Genomic DNA, 15148 nt, shown 5'->3' on the forward strand with positions numbered 1-15148 from the left:
TGATGCCTGTAGCAATCAAAATTACTTATGTTGTGTAGGTCGACAACGGACAATTTTTAAACTACGGAAACTTTGCGCCAAGCACTCCAACTGGCCCCAGGGTTGCCGTGTTGCCGGATGCTCTGGACAGCGCATGACCACGAATGTGTATCTATCACGTTGGGTCAGTGATGGGGCCATGGACGTTTGTATGTGTGAACCGACAGCCACACCATTGCCCGTCAACCGACGAATGCCAACAGGGCAGTCCAACGGCCAATCGTAACGCCTAGTTTCCTTAGTTTAAAAATTGTGCGTTGTCGACCTACGCAACATAAGTAATTTTTCTTCCTACTGGCATCAGGTATCCAGGGTTAAAATATTGTGAAACAACTTTCGTCCATACTGTATATGGGCGTCCCACAAGTGAGGCAAGTCTATGCACAGATGCATAGTAGAAAATGACGATTCATAGGCCGGCCAGAGTCGCCGAGCGGCTCTAGGAGCTACGGTCGCAGGTTCGAATCCTGCGTCGGGCATAGATGCGTGTGATGTCCTTAGATTGGTTAGGTGTAAATAGTTCTAAGTTCTAAGGGACTGATGCTCTCAGAAGTTAAGTCCGATAGAGCTCAGAGCCATTTGAACCATTTGACATTTGAAAGCCGCCTTCGAATGAACAAGAGTCATTCGATAATTAAAGAGACAAATTGTTCTGGAGAAAAAACTATTAGCAGGTACTTTTATGGCCTTAAATTGGCATCACTGGGTTGAGCCCTCATCAGCTGATGTATCAACATTGTTTTGTTCATAACCTGAAAAAATACATTTCAACATGGCGAGTCGGCTTGATACTCCACATTAGTTGAAGAACGTTCTGTTATTCGTATTTTACTTCCTGAAGGCGAGAAACCAGTGAATATACACTGTAGAATGTCTAACGTTTATGGTGAAGGTGGTATGAATCGTCCAAATTTTTACAAGTGCATAGGGCAGTTTAAAAATCGTCACGACTCAGTGACTGACGAACGCCGTTCTGGCCGACCAGTTGCAGTTTCAAGTCTCTCACTTGGAAGTCGAACTGATGACATTATTCGCACATACCGCCATGTGACTGTGGAAATGATAGTTGATAAGGTTCAAGTTAGTACTGGTACAGTTCATAACATTATCTGTAACAATATGAAGTACCGCAAAACATGTACAAGATGGATTCCAAAGGAGCTGACGCCGCTACACAAGGAAACAAAGCTGGGGGTGTGTGCAGAGCTAAAGGATCGTTATTAAAGAGAAGTTGAGCACTTTATCAACAAAATTTTAACTTGTGATGAAACTTGGGCTCACTATTATGAGCCGGAACCAAAAAGACAAAACACGGAATGCGAGCACACCAACTCACCTCTCAAGAAAAATTTCAAAATCCAAGCAGCAGCAGGAAAAGTCATATTGACGGTGTTTTGGGATGCTGAAAGTCCTGTTTTTGTGATTATCTCGGAGAGCACCGTACAATGAACAGCCAGTACTACTCGGATTTGCTTTTAAACCAGCCAACTATGAGAGAAAGGCATCGTGGATCCCAGAGGAGAGGTGTGAATCTCCAGCAAGACAAAGCGCGTCCTCATATTGCTCAACTAACCCCAGAAACCATCGAAAAAATGGGCTGGGAAGTACTGCCTCATCCCCTTTACAGTCCTGAGTTAACACCTAGTGATGTCCACTTGTTTGGTGCACTGAAGGTGGCCTTACGTCGGAAGAGGTTCCAGGGCAACGAGGACGTGAGAAAGTTTGTGGGAAAGTGGTTGAAATATCAAGATAAAGAGTTCTTTGCAGCTCGAATAAAAGAGCTTGTAACCCGTTGGAACAAGTGCATAAATGTTCAAGGGGAGTGTGTTGAAAAGCAGAAAATGTATAGTTTTGTAAAAATAAATGGTTTTTCTCCAGACTAATTTGTCTTTTTAATTATTCTCGTAAAGAAGATTTTGAGCCTCAAAAGTCTCCGAACATATGTTCGGCTCGCCTTCGATGCATCTCTTTTTGTTTAAGCAGAGAGGTTGCATCTTTAAGGGAACTAGAATCTGTCAGTAAAGAAAGGAATTCAGAAGGAATTGACTGTGGCCTATAGTAAGGGACCACGCCGGTTCCTGTCTAAGTTGAAAATGGCAAACCACAGAAAACCATTTTCAAGATTGCCGGTGGATGCATTCGGCCCACGCCGGCTCCTGAAGCCACGGACTGCTAGCTACACGCCTCAAGGTGCAGAGCTACTCTGGTCGGTGGCGAATTTGGAAAAACTGGTTGCCGCACATTGTTTTCAAATAAAATAAGGTGGATCACAACAAAAGATGTAAATCTGAAATTGCATATTTCTCCTTCAGTTGTGTATGTTCTGTCATTTGGTTGGGCTTAAATGCATGCATATTTTAAAATTTGATTGTGCAATAAATTATTATTAGTACTAAAAGAGCGTAAATAGATTTGAACTAAAGTGGGCGGGATGCAAGTCGCCCACTACGAAAATATCCTGGAAACGAACGAACTATAGAGTGTGCTGTCATCACACATCCCTACCCCAAAAGCTCCGTATAGGAACCGGCTTTCATAATTTTAGTACCGCCTGGGTGATAAGACTGATCAATATTTTACCATTTGGGCTGGTAATGATAGAAATATGACCAATATTTTTAAAGAAATTTAACAATCGCCGTTTGGGCGGCGTTGTTTTTGTTGAGCCGTGACATTTCCGGGCAACAAAGGCAGATCCATATGTACACTCCTGGAAATGGAAAAAAGAACACATTGACACCGGTGTGTCAGACCCACCATACTTGCTCCGGACACTGCGAGAGGGCTGTACAAGCAATGATCACACGCACGGCACAGCGGACACACCAGGAACCGCGGTGTTGGCCGTCGAATGGCGCTAGCTGCGCAGCATTTGTGCACCGCCGCCGTCAGTGTCAGCCAGTTTGCCGTGGCATACGGAGCTCCATCGCAGTCTTTAACACTGGTAGCATGCCGCGACAGCGAGGACGTGAACCGTATGTGCAGTTGACGGACTTTGAGCGAGGGCGTATAGTGGGCATGCGGGAGGCCGGGTGGACGTACCGCCGAATTGCTCAACACGTGGGGCGTGAGGTCTCCACAGTACATCGATGTTGTCGCCAGTGGTCGGCGGAAGGTGCACGTGCCCGTCGACCTGGGACCGGACCGCAGCGACGCACGGATGCACGCTAAGACCGTAGGATACTACGCAGTGCCGTAGGGGACCGCACCGCCACTTCCCAGCAAATTAGGGACACTGTTGCTCCTGGGGTATCGGCGAGGACCATTCGCAACCGTCTCCATAAAGCTGGGCTACGGTCCCGCACACCGTTAGGCCGTCTTCCGCTCACGCCCCAACATCGTGCAGCCCGCCTCCAGTGGTGTCGCGACAGGCGTGAATGGAGGGACAAATGGAGACGTGTCGTCTTCAGCGATGAGAGTCGCTTCTGCCTTGGTGCCAATGATGGTCGTATGCGTGTTTGGCGCCGTGCAGGTGAGCGTCACAATCAGGACTGCATACGACTGAGGCTCACAGGGCCAACACCCGGCATCATGGTGTGGGGAGCGATCTCCTACACTGGCCGTACACCACTGGTGATCGTCGAGGGGACACTGAATAGTGCACGGTACATCCAAACCGTCATCGAACCCATCGTTCTACCATTCCTAGACCGGCAAGGGAACCTGCTGTTCCAACAGGAGAATGCACGTCCGCATGTATCCCGTGCCACCCAACGTGCTCTAGAAGGTGTAAGTGAACTACCCTGGCCAGCAAGATCTCTGGATCTGTCCCCCATTGAGCGTGTTTGGGACTGGATGAAGCGTCGTCTCACGCGGTCTGCACGTCCAGCACGAACGCTGGTCAAACTGAGGCGCCAGGTGGAAATGGCATGGCAAGCCGTTCCACAGGACTACATCCAGCATCTCTACGATCGTCTCCATGGGAGAACAGCAGCCTGCATTGCTGCGAAAGGTGGATATACACTGTACTAGTGCCGACATTGTGCATGCTCTGTTGCCTGTGTCTATGTGCCTGTGGTTCTGTCAGTGTGATCATGTGATGTATCTGACCCCAGGAATGTGTCAATAAAGTTTCCCCTTCCTGGGACAATGAATTCACGGTGTTCTTATTTCAATTTCCAGGTGTGTATTTTTACGAAGTAATTTTAATATTATTTGTAGTGCTGTTTATCGCTCTACTGAATATTGAAATACTGCATACACAGACTGCCACCAGTCTCCAAATAACGTGTCGAGCGCTAACATTAAACTGCTGTAGATACTTAATTAGGCTATTACGGTAATGCATACCAGTGGCGGGTACAGAACATCCTAAAAGGGGGGCGCTAAAGATACCTAGAGGTACATTTACTTTTACCCTAATAAAAATTGATCAAGTCCCATGTAAAGTTAAATAAAGTTTTTTTTTACATTGATTCTACACATATACAAGAGAATGACATCTTATGTTATAAAAAAGTTACAACTGTGGTTCTCTTCCTTAAATGATGAATTCTATGCTCCTATTCTTCCTGGGATATTGGTTAATTACATTGTCAATAGGAGAGACAGTCAGGCAATTTGTGTGTCTGGAACTTTTATTGTCGATTCCGTTCTCGTTCATTCGATAGCATTCCTATGTAGTAACAATGGGTTTTTAAGAATTTTCTCGAAAGTCACTATTACTGGAGGTATACGCATCTATAGTTTCGCATACACGCCACGCAGGATTATCCGAGCAGTCCAAGGCGCTGCAGTCACGAACTGTGCGGCTGGTCCCGGCGAAGGTTCGAGTCCTCCCTTGGGCATGGATGTGTGTGTTTGTCCTTAGGATAATTTAGGTTAAGTAGTCTGTAAGCTTACGGCCTGATGACCTTAGCATTTAAGTCCCATAATGTTTCACACATATTTGAACATTTTTCCCATACGTAACTCGTGTTACGTTATTAGTAAAAATACCGTTACGAGTCTCGCAACAATATTTTTACTGAGAAATTACTATCTGTCTATATCCGGATCGCGCTGCAGCTACCGCTGGGTCTGGGTGCTGACCTCTCCATTTGGCTCAGTCCTCCCACCACTTTTCTTCCTCCACTTGCTGCCAGGTCACACCTCCCCTTTCCAGAGATATTCTCACTCCCGCTTTCCACTGTGTTCTTGGGCGCCCTCTAGGTCTATTCCCATCCATCTTTAGTTCTTCCATAATTCTGGGGAGTCTCTGCCCATGCATCCTCTTAACATGCCCATACTATCTTAATCTCTTTTTTTCAATTTCTTGTCTCATACTTTCTTCTTTAAGGTCCTTTGTAATCTCTACATTCTTTACTCTGTCCATTCTTGTTTTTCCCTTAACTGCTGTTAAAAATTTCATTTCCGCTGCTTGCAGTCTGCTCCAGTCCCTTTTTGTCATTGTCCATGTCTCTCAACCATAGGTGACAATAGGGAAGTAATAATTCTTATACATAAGGAGTTTTGCTTTTTCTGAAACTCCCTTTTCCAAATCAGGTGTTTTATTGTTTGGTAGAAATTGCTTCCGTTCTGTAACCTCCTATTCATTTCGTTAGTTATTCTTACATCCCCAGATATTTCACTCCCTAAATAAGTGATACTTTCTACCACTTTGAGGGGATCTCCATTCAAGATAATATTTCCGTTGATCCCTTTCTCTCTTCCAAAAACCATTACTTCACTCTTATCATTATTTACCTTTAATTCATACTTTTTCATTATTTCCTTCGACACATCAAGTTGTAACTATACATCTACCTCTTTATCACCCCATATTACCATAGCATCTGCAAAAATCATCTTTTCGTCTCTTCCTTTTACTATATCTTTAACTGCCCTATTCCTTGCCTCAATCACAACATTAAAAAGTGCAGGAGATAGAATACTTCCATGCGTAAGTCCTTGTCTTATTTCGAAGCATTCAGAGTCCCCCTATGGTGTTCTAATTCTACAATTGTGTCCTCTGTACATTGTCTTTATTACATTAATGTATCCATCTTCTACATCTATCTTCTTCATTTCTTCCCAGAGTCTTTCCCTGTTAACTGAGTCATATGCCTTTCCTTTGTCTATAAACACCATTATCACCTCTTTGTTGTACTTCCAAGTTTTTCCATCAGTTGACAGATAGAAAATATCAGATCGATCGTGCTTCTTCCTTTCCTAAACCCATGCTGTTCTTCACCCAGCTCCTCTTCTATCTTTTCACTTACTCGATTTAGTAAAATTCTTTCAAAAATCTTGGCTGTATGACTCATAAGGGTTATTCCTCTGTAGCTTTTACAAAGTCTTTTATTTCCTTTTTTGAAGATGGGAACAATGTCTCCTCTTCTCCAATCGTCAGGTATTATACTATTTCTCCACACACCTGAAATTACTATGACTTACTATTATTAACACTTCACAGTCAACTGATCACTCACACTCTGGACTAATGTTCACACTTGCTACAACTAGGACTTTTTACTTACTCATTCTTCAGTCTTAATATCTCTGCTTCTGAATCTAATAGCTTCCTGTTAGACGAATAGTCCGTATTTATAACGCAACGTATTGAAGGTTCTCTGTTCAAGAAAAAAGTAGAATATTCGCGACCTTTCTCGAAGAAGTGCCAGACAGAATGACGTATCGAGATCACTAGAACGGCCGCGACTTTTCTCGTAGGTATGTGTTTGCTATCTATGTGCCAGGCGGAAACGTATTAAAATACGATGACGCGGACGCGCGTGCTACATAGGAAAGTATTACTAATCGATAAGTCGATTCAGTCGAGTCGACTGACGAAAGAAACGAACGAATAGCGTGCGGGCTGACTGGCGGGGGCGGCGAGGGCGGTAATGCTGGCGGCCCCGCAAGGAGTGGTGGGGGTGGGGGAAGGGGGTGATGCGCACCCCGCGCACCCCCCATATGTATTCGCCACTTGTGCATGCATATTTTAACTTACCATAATGCGAGTGGGCGAATCAGAATTGCTTTTCGTCTTCTTTCTTGTTACAAACTTATTAAGAGTTGGAAACTATCAGAACAGCACACAACACAAAAAACAATGAACAGCACCACTTACATTAAATTCAAGTACAAGGAAGAACTGAGATGATTAACAAAAAAGCATTTGAACTCGAATAAGGCGAACAATGTATAACAGTTGGTCTTGGCTAAAGTAGGGGTAGGCGACAGCCGACAGTGCTGTCGACAAACCGTTAGTTTAAATCGGTGTTGGCAAATTATAATGGAGCGACGAAAAAGTTCCTGTTCGGACGCTCTACAGTCCAAAATTGGTATGCCACTCAAGTAAAATCGCCTGGACATTCAGGTAATGATCCCATCGATGCTCCATGTTGATGACACTCTCTTGGCAAAACCCCGTGTCCTTCTGCGTGAACACCTGCGTTGTTGCCCGCTTACTTCCCCGTCCGACAAAAATCATCGCCCCTTTAAGGCTTTTCTTAAGCGACTATAAGTGTGAAAACTGAAGATGTTTTATATGACGATCACTTTGGCTTTAGGAAAGGCACATGAGAGGCAATTATGACGTTGTGGTTGATAATGGAAGCAAGACTAAAGAAAAATCAAGACACGTTCATAGGATTTGTCGACCCGTAAAAAGCGTTCGACAGTGAAAAATGGTGCAAGATGTTCGAAATGTACAAGAGCCAAGGGGGAATAATAAGAGTGGACGACCAAGAGTGAAGTCCTCTGATTAAAAACGATGTTAGACAGGGATGTAGTCTTCGCTACTGTTCAATCTGTACATCGAAGAAGCAATGGTGGAAGTAAAAGAAAGGTTCAAGAGTGTAATTAAAATTCAAGGTCAAAGGGTATCAGTGATTCGATTCGTATAACATTGTTATGCTGAATGGAATGAACAGTCTGATGAGTACAGGGTAGGGGTTGAGAGTAAATCGAAGAAAGACGAAAGTGAGAAGTAGCAGGAATGAGAACAGCACAGGCTTAACATGACGATTAATGGTCACGAGGTATATGAAGTTAGGGAATTCTGCTACCTAGGCAGCAGAATTACCAACGACAGAAGGAGCAAGGAGAACATCAAAAGCAGCTGCTCACAAGCCACACGTCACGCCGGTAAATGCCAAACGGCGCCTCGCTCGGTGTAAGGAGCGTAAACATTGGACAATTGAACAGTGGGAAAAGGTTGTGTGGAAAGACACATCACGGTACGCAATGTGGAGATCCGATGTCAGGGTGTGGGTACGGCGAATGCCCGGTGAACGTCATCTGCCAGCGTGTGTAGTGCCGACAGTACAATTCGGAGAAGGTGGTGTTATGGTGTGGTCGTGTTTTTCATGGCTTGCTCCCCTTGTTGTTTCGCGTGGCACTATCACAGCACACTGATGTTTTAAACACCTTATTGCTTCCCACTGTTGAAGACTAATTCAGGGATGGCGACTGCATCTTTCAACACGATCAGGCACCTTTTAGTAATTCACGGCTTGTGGCGGAGTGGTTATACGGTAATAACATCCCTGTAATGGACTGGCCTGCACAGAGCCCTGACCTGAATCCTTTAGTACACCTTTGGGATGTTTTGGAACGCCGACTTCTTGCCATGCCTCACCGACCGACATCGATACCTCTCAGCGCAGCACTCTGTGAATAATCGGCTGCCATTCCCCACGAAACCTTCCAGCAGCTGACTGAACGTATGCCTGCGAGAGTGGAAGCTGTCATGAAGGCTAAGGGTGGCCCAACACTATACTGAATTCCCCCATTGGCGATGCAGGGTGCCACGAACTTGTAAGTCATTTTCTGCCAGGTGTCCAGATACATTTGATCACATAGTGTATACGTGAATATTAGCAGCATAATGTGTCGCGAATACAGTTAGTAGTAAAGAATTAATAAATTCAGACGTCATGCCTGATACGGCTTTTTTTTTTTTGCATGTACAGTGAAAATGCAGTAAGCGATAAAGCTTTAGCCATTTACCATTTTGTGTGCGGGTTTCGGCAATAAATAGTTTCACGAAGGTTTTAAATAACGTGTAAAGTTAGTTAGAAGTTGCTATGTGCTTTCATTCTCAAATACTGGATCAATAAATTTTGGCTATACACACGATGTGACGTACACCTGAAACGTCCCCTTAGAACAATTTATACAAGACTGTGCTTAAACTGACACACAATATTTTTAGCGCAACGCAATCTGACTATCAAAGATCCCTGCAAAACAATGGCCCTGAGTAACTTTAACCTATACCTTTCACAAATCACTTACCTCACAAAAATCTTCGTTACTCGAACTACTGCAGTACAGCGAGCGCCACTATTGCCAGCTAAATAAAAGATTCAAACTACAGAAGGCACTAACTACTGATAGGGATAGTTAGCAAATGAAAGATATTAATAGAGAACAAACAATGTATTTACCTTAATAGTCATAATATATATAGCAGTTCATGACAAATTACAAAACTCCGCCATCTCTCTCCTCACATCCACCACTGCTGGCGGCTCACCTCCAACTGTGCAACGCTACGCGCTGTTCACATCCATCTGCCGCTGCCCAACACTACAATGGCCTATGTAAGTAGGCTGTTTATATTTTCTCTATGTAAGTAGCCTGTTTATGTTTTCTTATTGGCAACGTTACGTAGCGCTCTGTATGAAAATCACTGGCTGTGCTGTGTGCAGCCTGTTGCTAGTTTGCATTGTTGTCTGCCACTGTAGTGTTGGGCAGCGGCAGCTGGATCTGAACAGCGCGTAGCGTTGCGCAGTTGGAGGTGAGCCGCCAGCAGTGGTGGATGTGAGGAGAGAAATGGCGGAGTTTTGTAATTTGTCATGAACTGCTATATATATTATGACTATTAAGGTAAATACATTGTTTGTTCTCTATTAATATCTTTCATTTGCTAACTATCCCTATCAGTAGTTAGTGCCTTCCGTAGTTTGAATCTTTTATTTAGCTGGCAATAGTGGCGCTCGCTGTATTGCAGTAGTTCGAGTAACGAAGATTTTTGTGAGGTAAGTGATTTGTGAAAGGTATGGGTTAAAGTTACTCAGGGCCATTCTTTTGCAGGGATCTTTGATAGTCAGACTGCGTTGCGCTAAAAATATTGTGTGTCAGTTTAAGCACAGTCTTGTATAAATTGTTCTAAGGGGACGTTTCATATGGGTGGTGTCTGTTTTGGTCACGATTTACGTTGTAAGAATAGATTTGTCGTGGCCATTTATTGTTTCTGTCATCACGGAATTGTGACGGATGTGACCTGTAGTGATTGTTTTCCTGTTTTCGCATCCCGCGACTGTCTGTGTCAATTCCTAATTCTTGTAAGAGTCCCTGAAAAGCTTCAATGTCGTCTTTGCAACGTCCTGCCAAAATAATATGCCGTAAATGTTCAGGTAGTTTGATTAAGCAAATGCGGATGAGTTCTGAGGGGCTGTATGGGTTTGAAAGATACTGATTCTTATGCAACATGTCTTCAAAATATTTGACAAGACTGGAAAATTCAGATTGTTTAAAGTGTTTCATCAGCATGATGTTATGTTTTACTCGGTCTTGTGTAGCTTGTAACCAATATGCTGAGAGGAACGCATGGTAAAATTCTCCTTCACTGTGACAATCGTGAATGACCGATCGCATTCTTACAGCTGGTTCATTCTCCAAGTAGCCACACATAAATTCTAATCTGTGCTCCAATGCCCAGTTGGGAGGAAAACAATGAGAGAATTGATGGAGCCACGCTTGTGGATGAATGTCGTTGGCAGAATTCTTAAACGTTTTGAATTTACGTGTAGTAATGAGCAGCTTATAGTCAAAATCATCGTGTCGACGAGTAGCATGTCGGTCATTGTTACGTCGTGTCGGCGGTTCCATCTCAAAATTCGGTGCACATAGCCAATTTCTTTCATAACTTCCGAAATGCCCTGTGTTATTATTTTGTGACTGTTCCGTATTTCTATGTCCCTCTTCCCGTATTGGAGCGCGAGTGTCCTCTGAAATACGTAATTCTTGTATCACCTGCGTCAACTGATCTTGTACTTCCCGGATTTCTCTTTGATGTTGCGTATCAATTTGATTCAGATTTTGTTTCAGTTTCCTAATTTGTTCGCTCTCTTCTGTGTCATTAAAGACTACCGGTTTTGTGTCATTCAGATTATCATCTACTTTCGTAGATAAATTATTTAGCTGATCCGACAATTCGGCTACTTTCTCTGATAATGAACACATTTCCTCAGTGTGTTTTTCTGAACCAAGTTTCAGAGTGTCCATTTGTGTTGAAATCGAATCTACTGTGTCTTTTAAGTTTTCCTGAGTTTTTGCAAGTTGCATAACCGAATCGGCAGATGCAACTGAGTCAATTTTAGCCCACAAGGTCTCATGATTTTCATGAACAATGGTTTGCAGTTCTTTTATGGCTGCTTCGTGATTCTGTAATGCATTTTCATGACGCGAAAAAATAGGTTGGAAATACTCACAAATTTGTGTTTTTACGTCATTACAGACTTTTTGACATTTCGATTCAATGTTATGTAACTCAGCAGTTAAATCTTCACGTGTTTGTTCAAGCGTGGTGTGAAGATTTTGTTCCATTGCGTCTAACTGTTGCTGTGTTTATCTCTGGTGTTGTTCCATTGTGTCTAACTTTTGAAGCTTTTGCTGTGTTTGTCTCTGATTTTGTTCCATTTGTTTCTGATTTTGTTCAAGCGTTGTGTCTAACTTTTGTAGCCTTTGTCCCATTTGTTGCATTAACTGTAATAACAGTGCATTGGTGTCTGAAACATGTTCCTCGGTGCTATTCGGCAACGCATTTGAACCGGCAATATTCGCAGTTTGAATAGTAGAAAATGTGTCCTTGACTTATTTGAGAAAAGGGTGAGGACGCAAAACCTGAATCTACAGTATTTTCAAGATTGTGTCCTGTCATTTCGGATTCCTGAGGCGAGCTGTTGCCGACCGATCGACCGATAATGCTTCCCTGTTCACTAATTGTTTCACTGCCTACGCCATTGTTTGCAGCCCGCTCCATTTCCCTATGTACAATTACCAAATTACTATGTTGAACATTAGTTAATTCATTACATGGTGGCGCTAACACACTACTTTCGTCTTCACTGTCATTACTCAGTTTGCTTTTGAGCCTAGTATTACGTTTTTCACACGCCATTATTGTCACAATATTTCACACGACAACACAGAAAAGCACAATTTTAAGAGCAAAAATAAGAGAACACATTAACATAGAACTGAAAATAATATCTAGTTAAGTGCAAGCGCAGCTGTGCGAAATACTTGGTGCAAATCTAGATGCATGCCACAACTGTTTTACTGTGCAACAATGAAAAACCACAACTACCAAGGGAATTCTCTCTATAATTACGCGCTAGCAGTAAACAAAAGCTACACTAAATACACAAACTACAAGAAAAAATCAGAAGATTCCAGTGAGGTATCCTAGGCTAAGGGTCGACATATGAAACGTCCCCTTAGAACAATTTATACAAGACTGCGCTTAAACTGACACACAATATTTTTAGCGCAACGCAATCTGACTATCAAAGATCCCTGCAAAAGAATGGCCCTGAGTAACTTTAACCTATACCTTTCACAAATCACTTACCTCACAAAAATCTTCGTTACTCGAACTACTGCAATACAGCGAGCGCCACTACTGCCAGCTAAATAAAAGCTTCAAACTACAGAAGGCACTAACTACTGATAGGGATAGTTAGCAAATGAAAGATATTAATAGAGAAGAAACAATGTGTTTACCTTAATAGTCATAATATATATATAGCAGTTCATGACAAATTACAAAACTCCGCCATCTCTCTCCTCACATCCACCACTGCTGGCGGCTCACCTCCAACTGTGCAACGCTACGCTCTGTTCAGATCCAGCTGCCGCTGCCCAACACTACAATGGCAGACAACAATGCAAACTAGCCACAGGCTGCACACAGCACAGCCAGTGATTTTCATACAGAGCGCTACGTAACGTTGCCAATAAGAAAACATAAACAGCCTAATTACATAGAGAAAACATAAACAGCCTACTTACACACCTCTTTCTCACCTTCACATCAACCACTTTGATAGGTAGGTGTCGCCTGCACCCACAGCGCTTCCTTGCAGACAGCAAGTGGTATGTGTACGAAGTTCTGTTGAAATCGGCGCTTGGGTTTAGGAGGAGATGTGAAAAATACTTGCTTACATACATACATTTTTGTAATACGTATGGATTACTTAGACTTGTGGATATAAATTAATTTTTGTATTTTGTCCTAGGTTGCGGACCAAACAGATATGGAGACAATTGTTCAAAACGCTGCTCATTTCTGAGAAGTGCATGTGAAGGGATGATATTTTGCACTAAAGAATTGTGTTCATGTGCACCGGGCTTGCAAGGAGCGAAGTGTGACACACGTAAGTACTGTGTCAAGCTTTATTTCACACGTTAATCCGTGTCTGTATTTACGAGTCAATGCGCCAATAGGTTTTCCTGACTTACGACTCTGTTTCTGATTGTTTCTATTCATGCTGTTGACAGATTTTGAGATTTCTATATAATTTCAAGTCAGACTTGCTTTCCACAAACAAATTTAAAGTGCAGCAGCTGCTGCAGAGTATTAATACGCAATCTGTATCAGTGTACTGCAGATAGCAAGACACTGTTAAGTTTGATCCAGCTGGTAGACAGATAATATGTAAAATTTGTAATGACTTTGTTCTCATAGCTGCTCCGTATCCAAGTTAAGCACTGTTTGCACGCCGTCTGGACTCATGCTGGCAAACGTGAAAGCAGGCATGTGTTCACATGTGCACACAGACACAAAGACATACATACACACACACACACACACACATACACAGGTGATGCTCCTATGAAGACACATTGTCACATTCATTTACTCTAAGTAGCTGGCAGAAACTGGTTGTGCAGCTTGCTTCTACATCTACGTGATTACTCTGCTATTCACAATGAAGTGCCTGGCAGGAGGTTCAATGCACCACATTCAAGCTGTCTCTCTACCGTTCGACTCTCGATCGGCACGCAGGAGAAACGAGCACTTAACTTTTTCTGTGCGAGCCCTGATTTATCTTATTATATAGTGATGATCATTTCTCCCTATGTAGATGGGTGCCAGCAGAATGTTTTCGCAATCGCAGAGGAAAATTTGGTTTTGGTGATTCAGATTTGATGAGAATATCCCGTCGCAACGAAAAACGCCTTTGTTTTAATGATTGACACTCCAACCGATGTCATCCGTCAGTCCCACCTGATGCGGATCCCACACTGCACATCAATATTCCAGAATGGGGCGGACAAGCGTGGTGTAAGCAGTCTCTTTGGTAGACCTGTTCCACCTTCTAAGTGTTCTGCCAATGAATCGCAGTCTTTGGTTCGTTCTAGCCACAACAATATCTATGTGATCGTTCAAATTTAGGTTATTTGTAATTGTAATCCCTAAGTATTAGTGGAATGTACAGCCTTCAGTTTTGTGTGACTTTTTTAGATTTAGAAGGTTTATAGTATTAAATTCACACTTTTCTTGTATCAGGGTCGATTGTCACTTTTCACCCCCCACAGATATCTAAATCATTTTGCAAGTCGTTTCGGTCATCTGATCACTTTACAAGACGGTAGATGACAGCATCAAGAGGGCTACTCAGATTGTCTCCTATGTCGTTAGTATAGACCAGGAACAATAGCGTGCCTATAACACTTTCTGGGGAACGCCGGATATTACTTTTGCTTTTCTCGATGACTCCGTCTATTACTACAAACTGTGACCTTTCTGACAGGAAATCACGAATCCAGTTGCACAACCGAGGCGATATTCCATACGAAAGCGTTCTGGAAGTCTAAAATTATGGAATCAATTTGACATCCCCTGTCGATAGCACTTATTACTTCATGAGTATAAAGAGCTAGTTGTGTTTCACAAGAACGATGTTTTATGAATCCGTGCTGACAATGTGTCAAGAAATTGTTTTCCTGGAGGTAATTCATGATAGTCGAACACAGCAAATGATCCAAAAACCCTACTGGAAATCAATGTTAGTGATAAAGGCCTGTAATTCAGAGGATTACTCCTACTACCCTTTTTGGGTATTGGCGTGGCTTGAGAAATTTTCTAGTCTGTGGGTACGGATCTTTCTAT

At 42.9% G+C, this 15148-nt stretch overlaps 1 protein-coding gene across 1 annotated transcript in view; it reads left to right on the plus strand.

The window, feature by feature from the left end:
• LOC126108298 (uncharacterized) overlaps positions 1-15148 on the plus strand; it is a 535066-nt gene that overhangs the window by 282920 nt on the left and 236998 nt on the right. Inside the window, exon 12 of the mRNA XM_049913520.1 lies at positions 13272-13409. Within this exon, the coding sequence (XP_049769477.1) occupies positions 13272-13409 (138 nt within the window). The remainder of the gene's footprint in view (positions 1-13271; positions 13410-15148) is intronic.

This window comes from Schistocerca cancellata, chromosome 11 (assembly GCF_023864275.1).
Source record: "Schistocerca cancellata isolate TAMUIC-IGC-003103 chromosome 11, iqSchCanc2.1, whole genome shotgun sequence".
Lineage (NCBI taxonomy): Eukaryota > Metazoa > Arthropoda > Insecta > Orthoptera > Acrididae > Schistocerca > Schistocerca cancellata.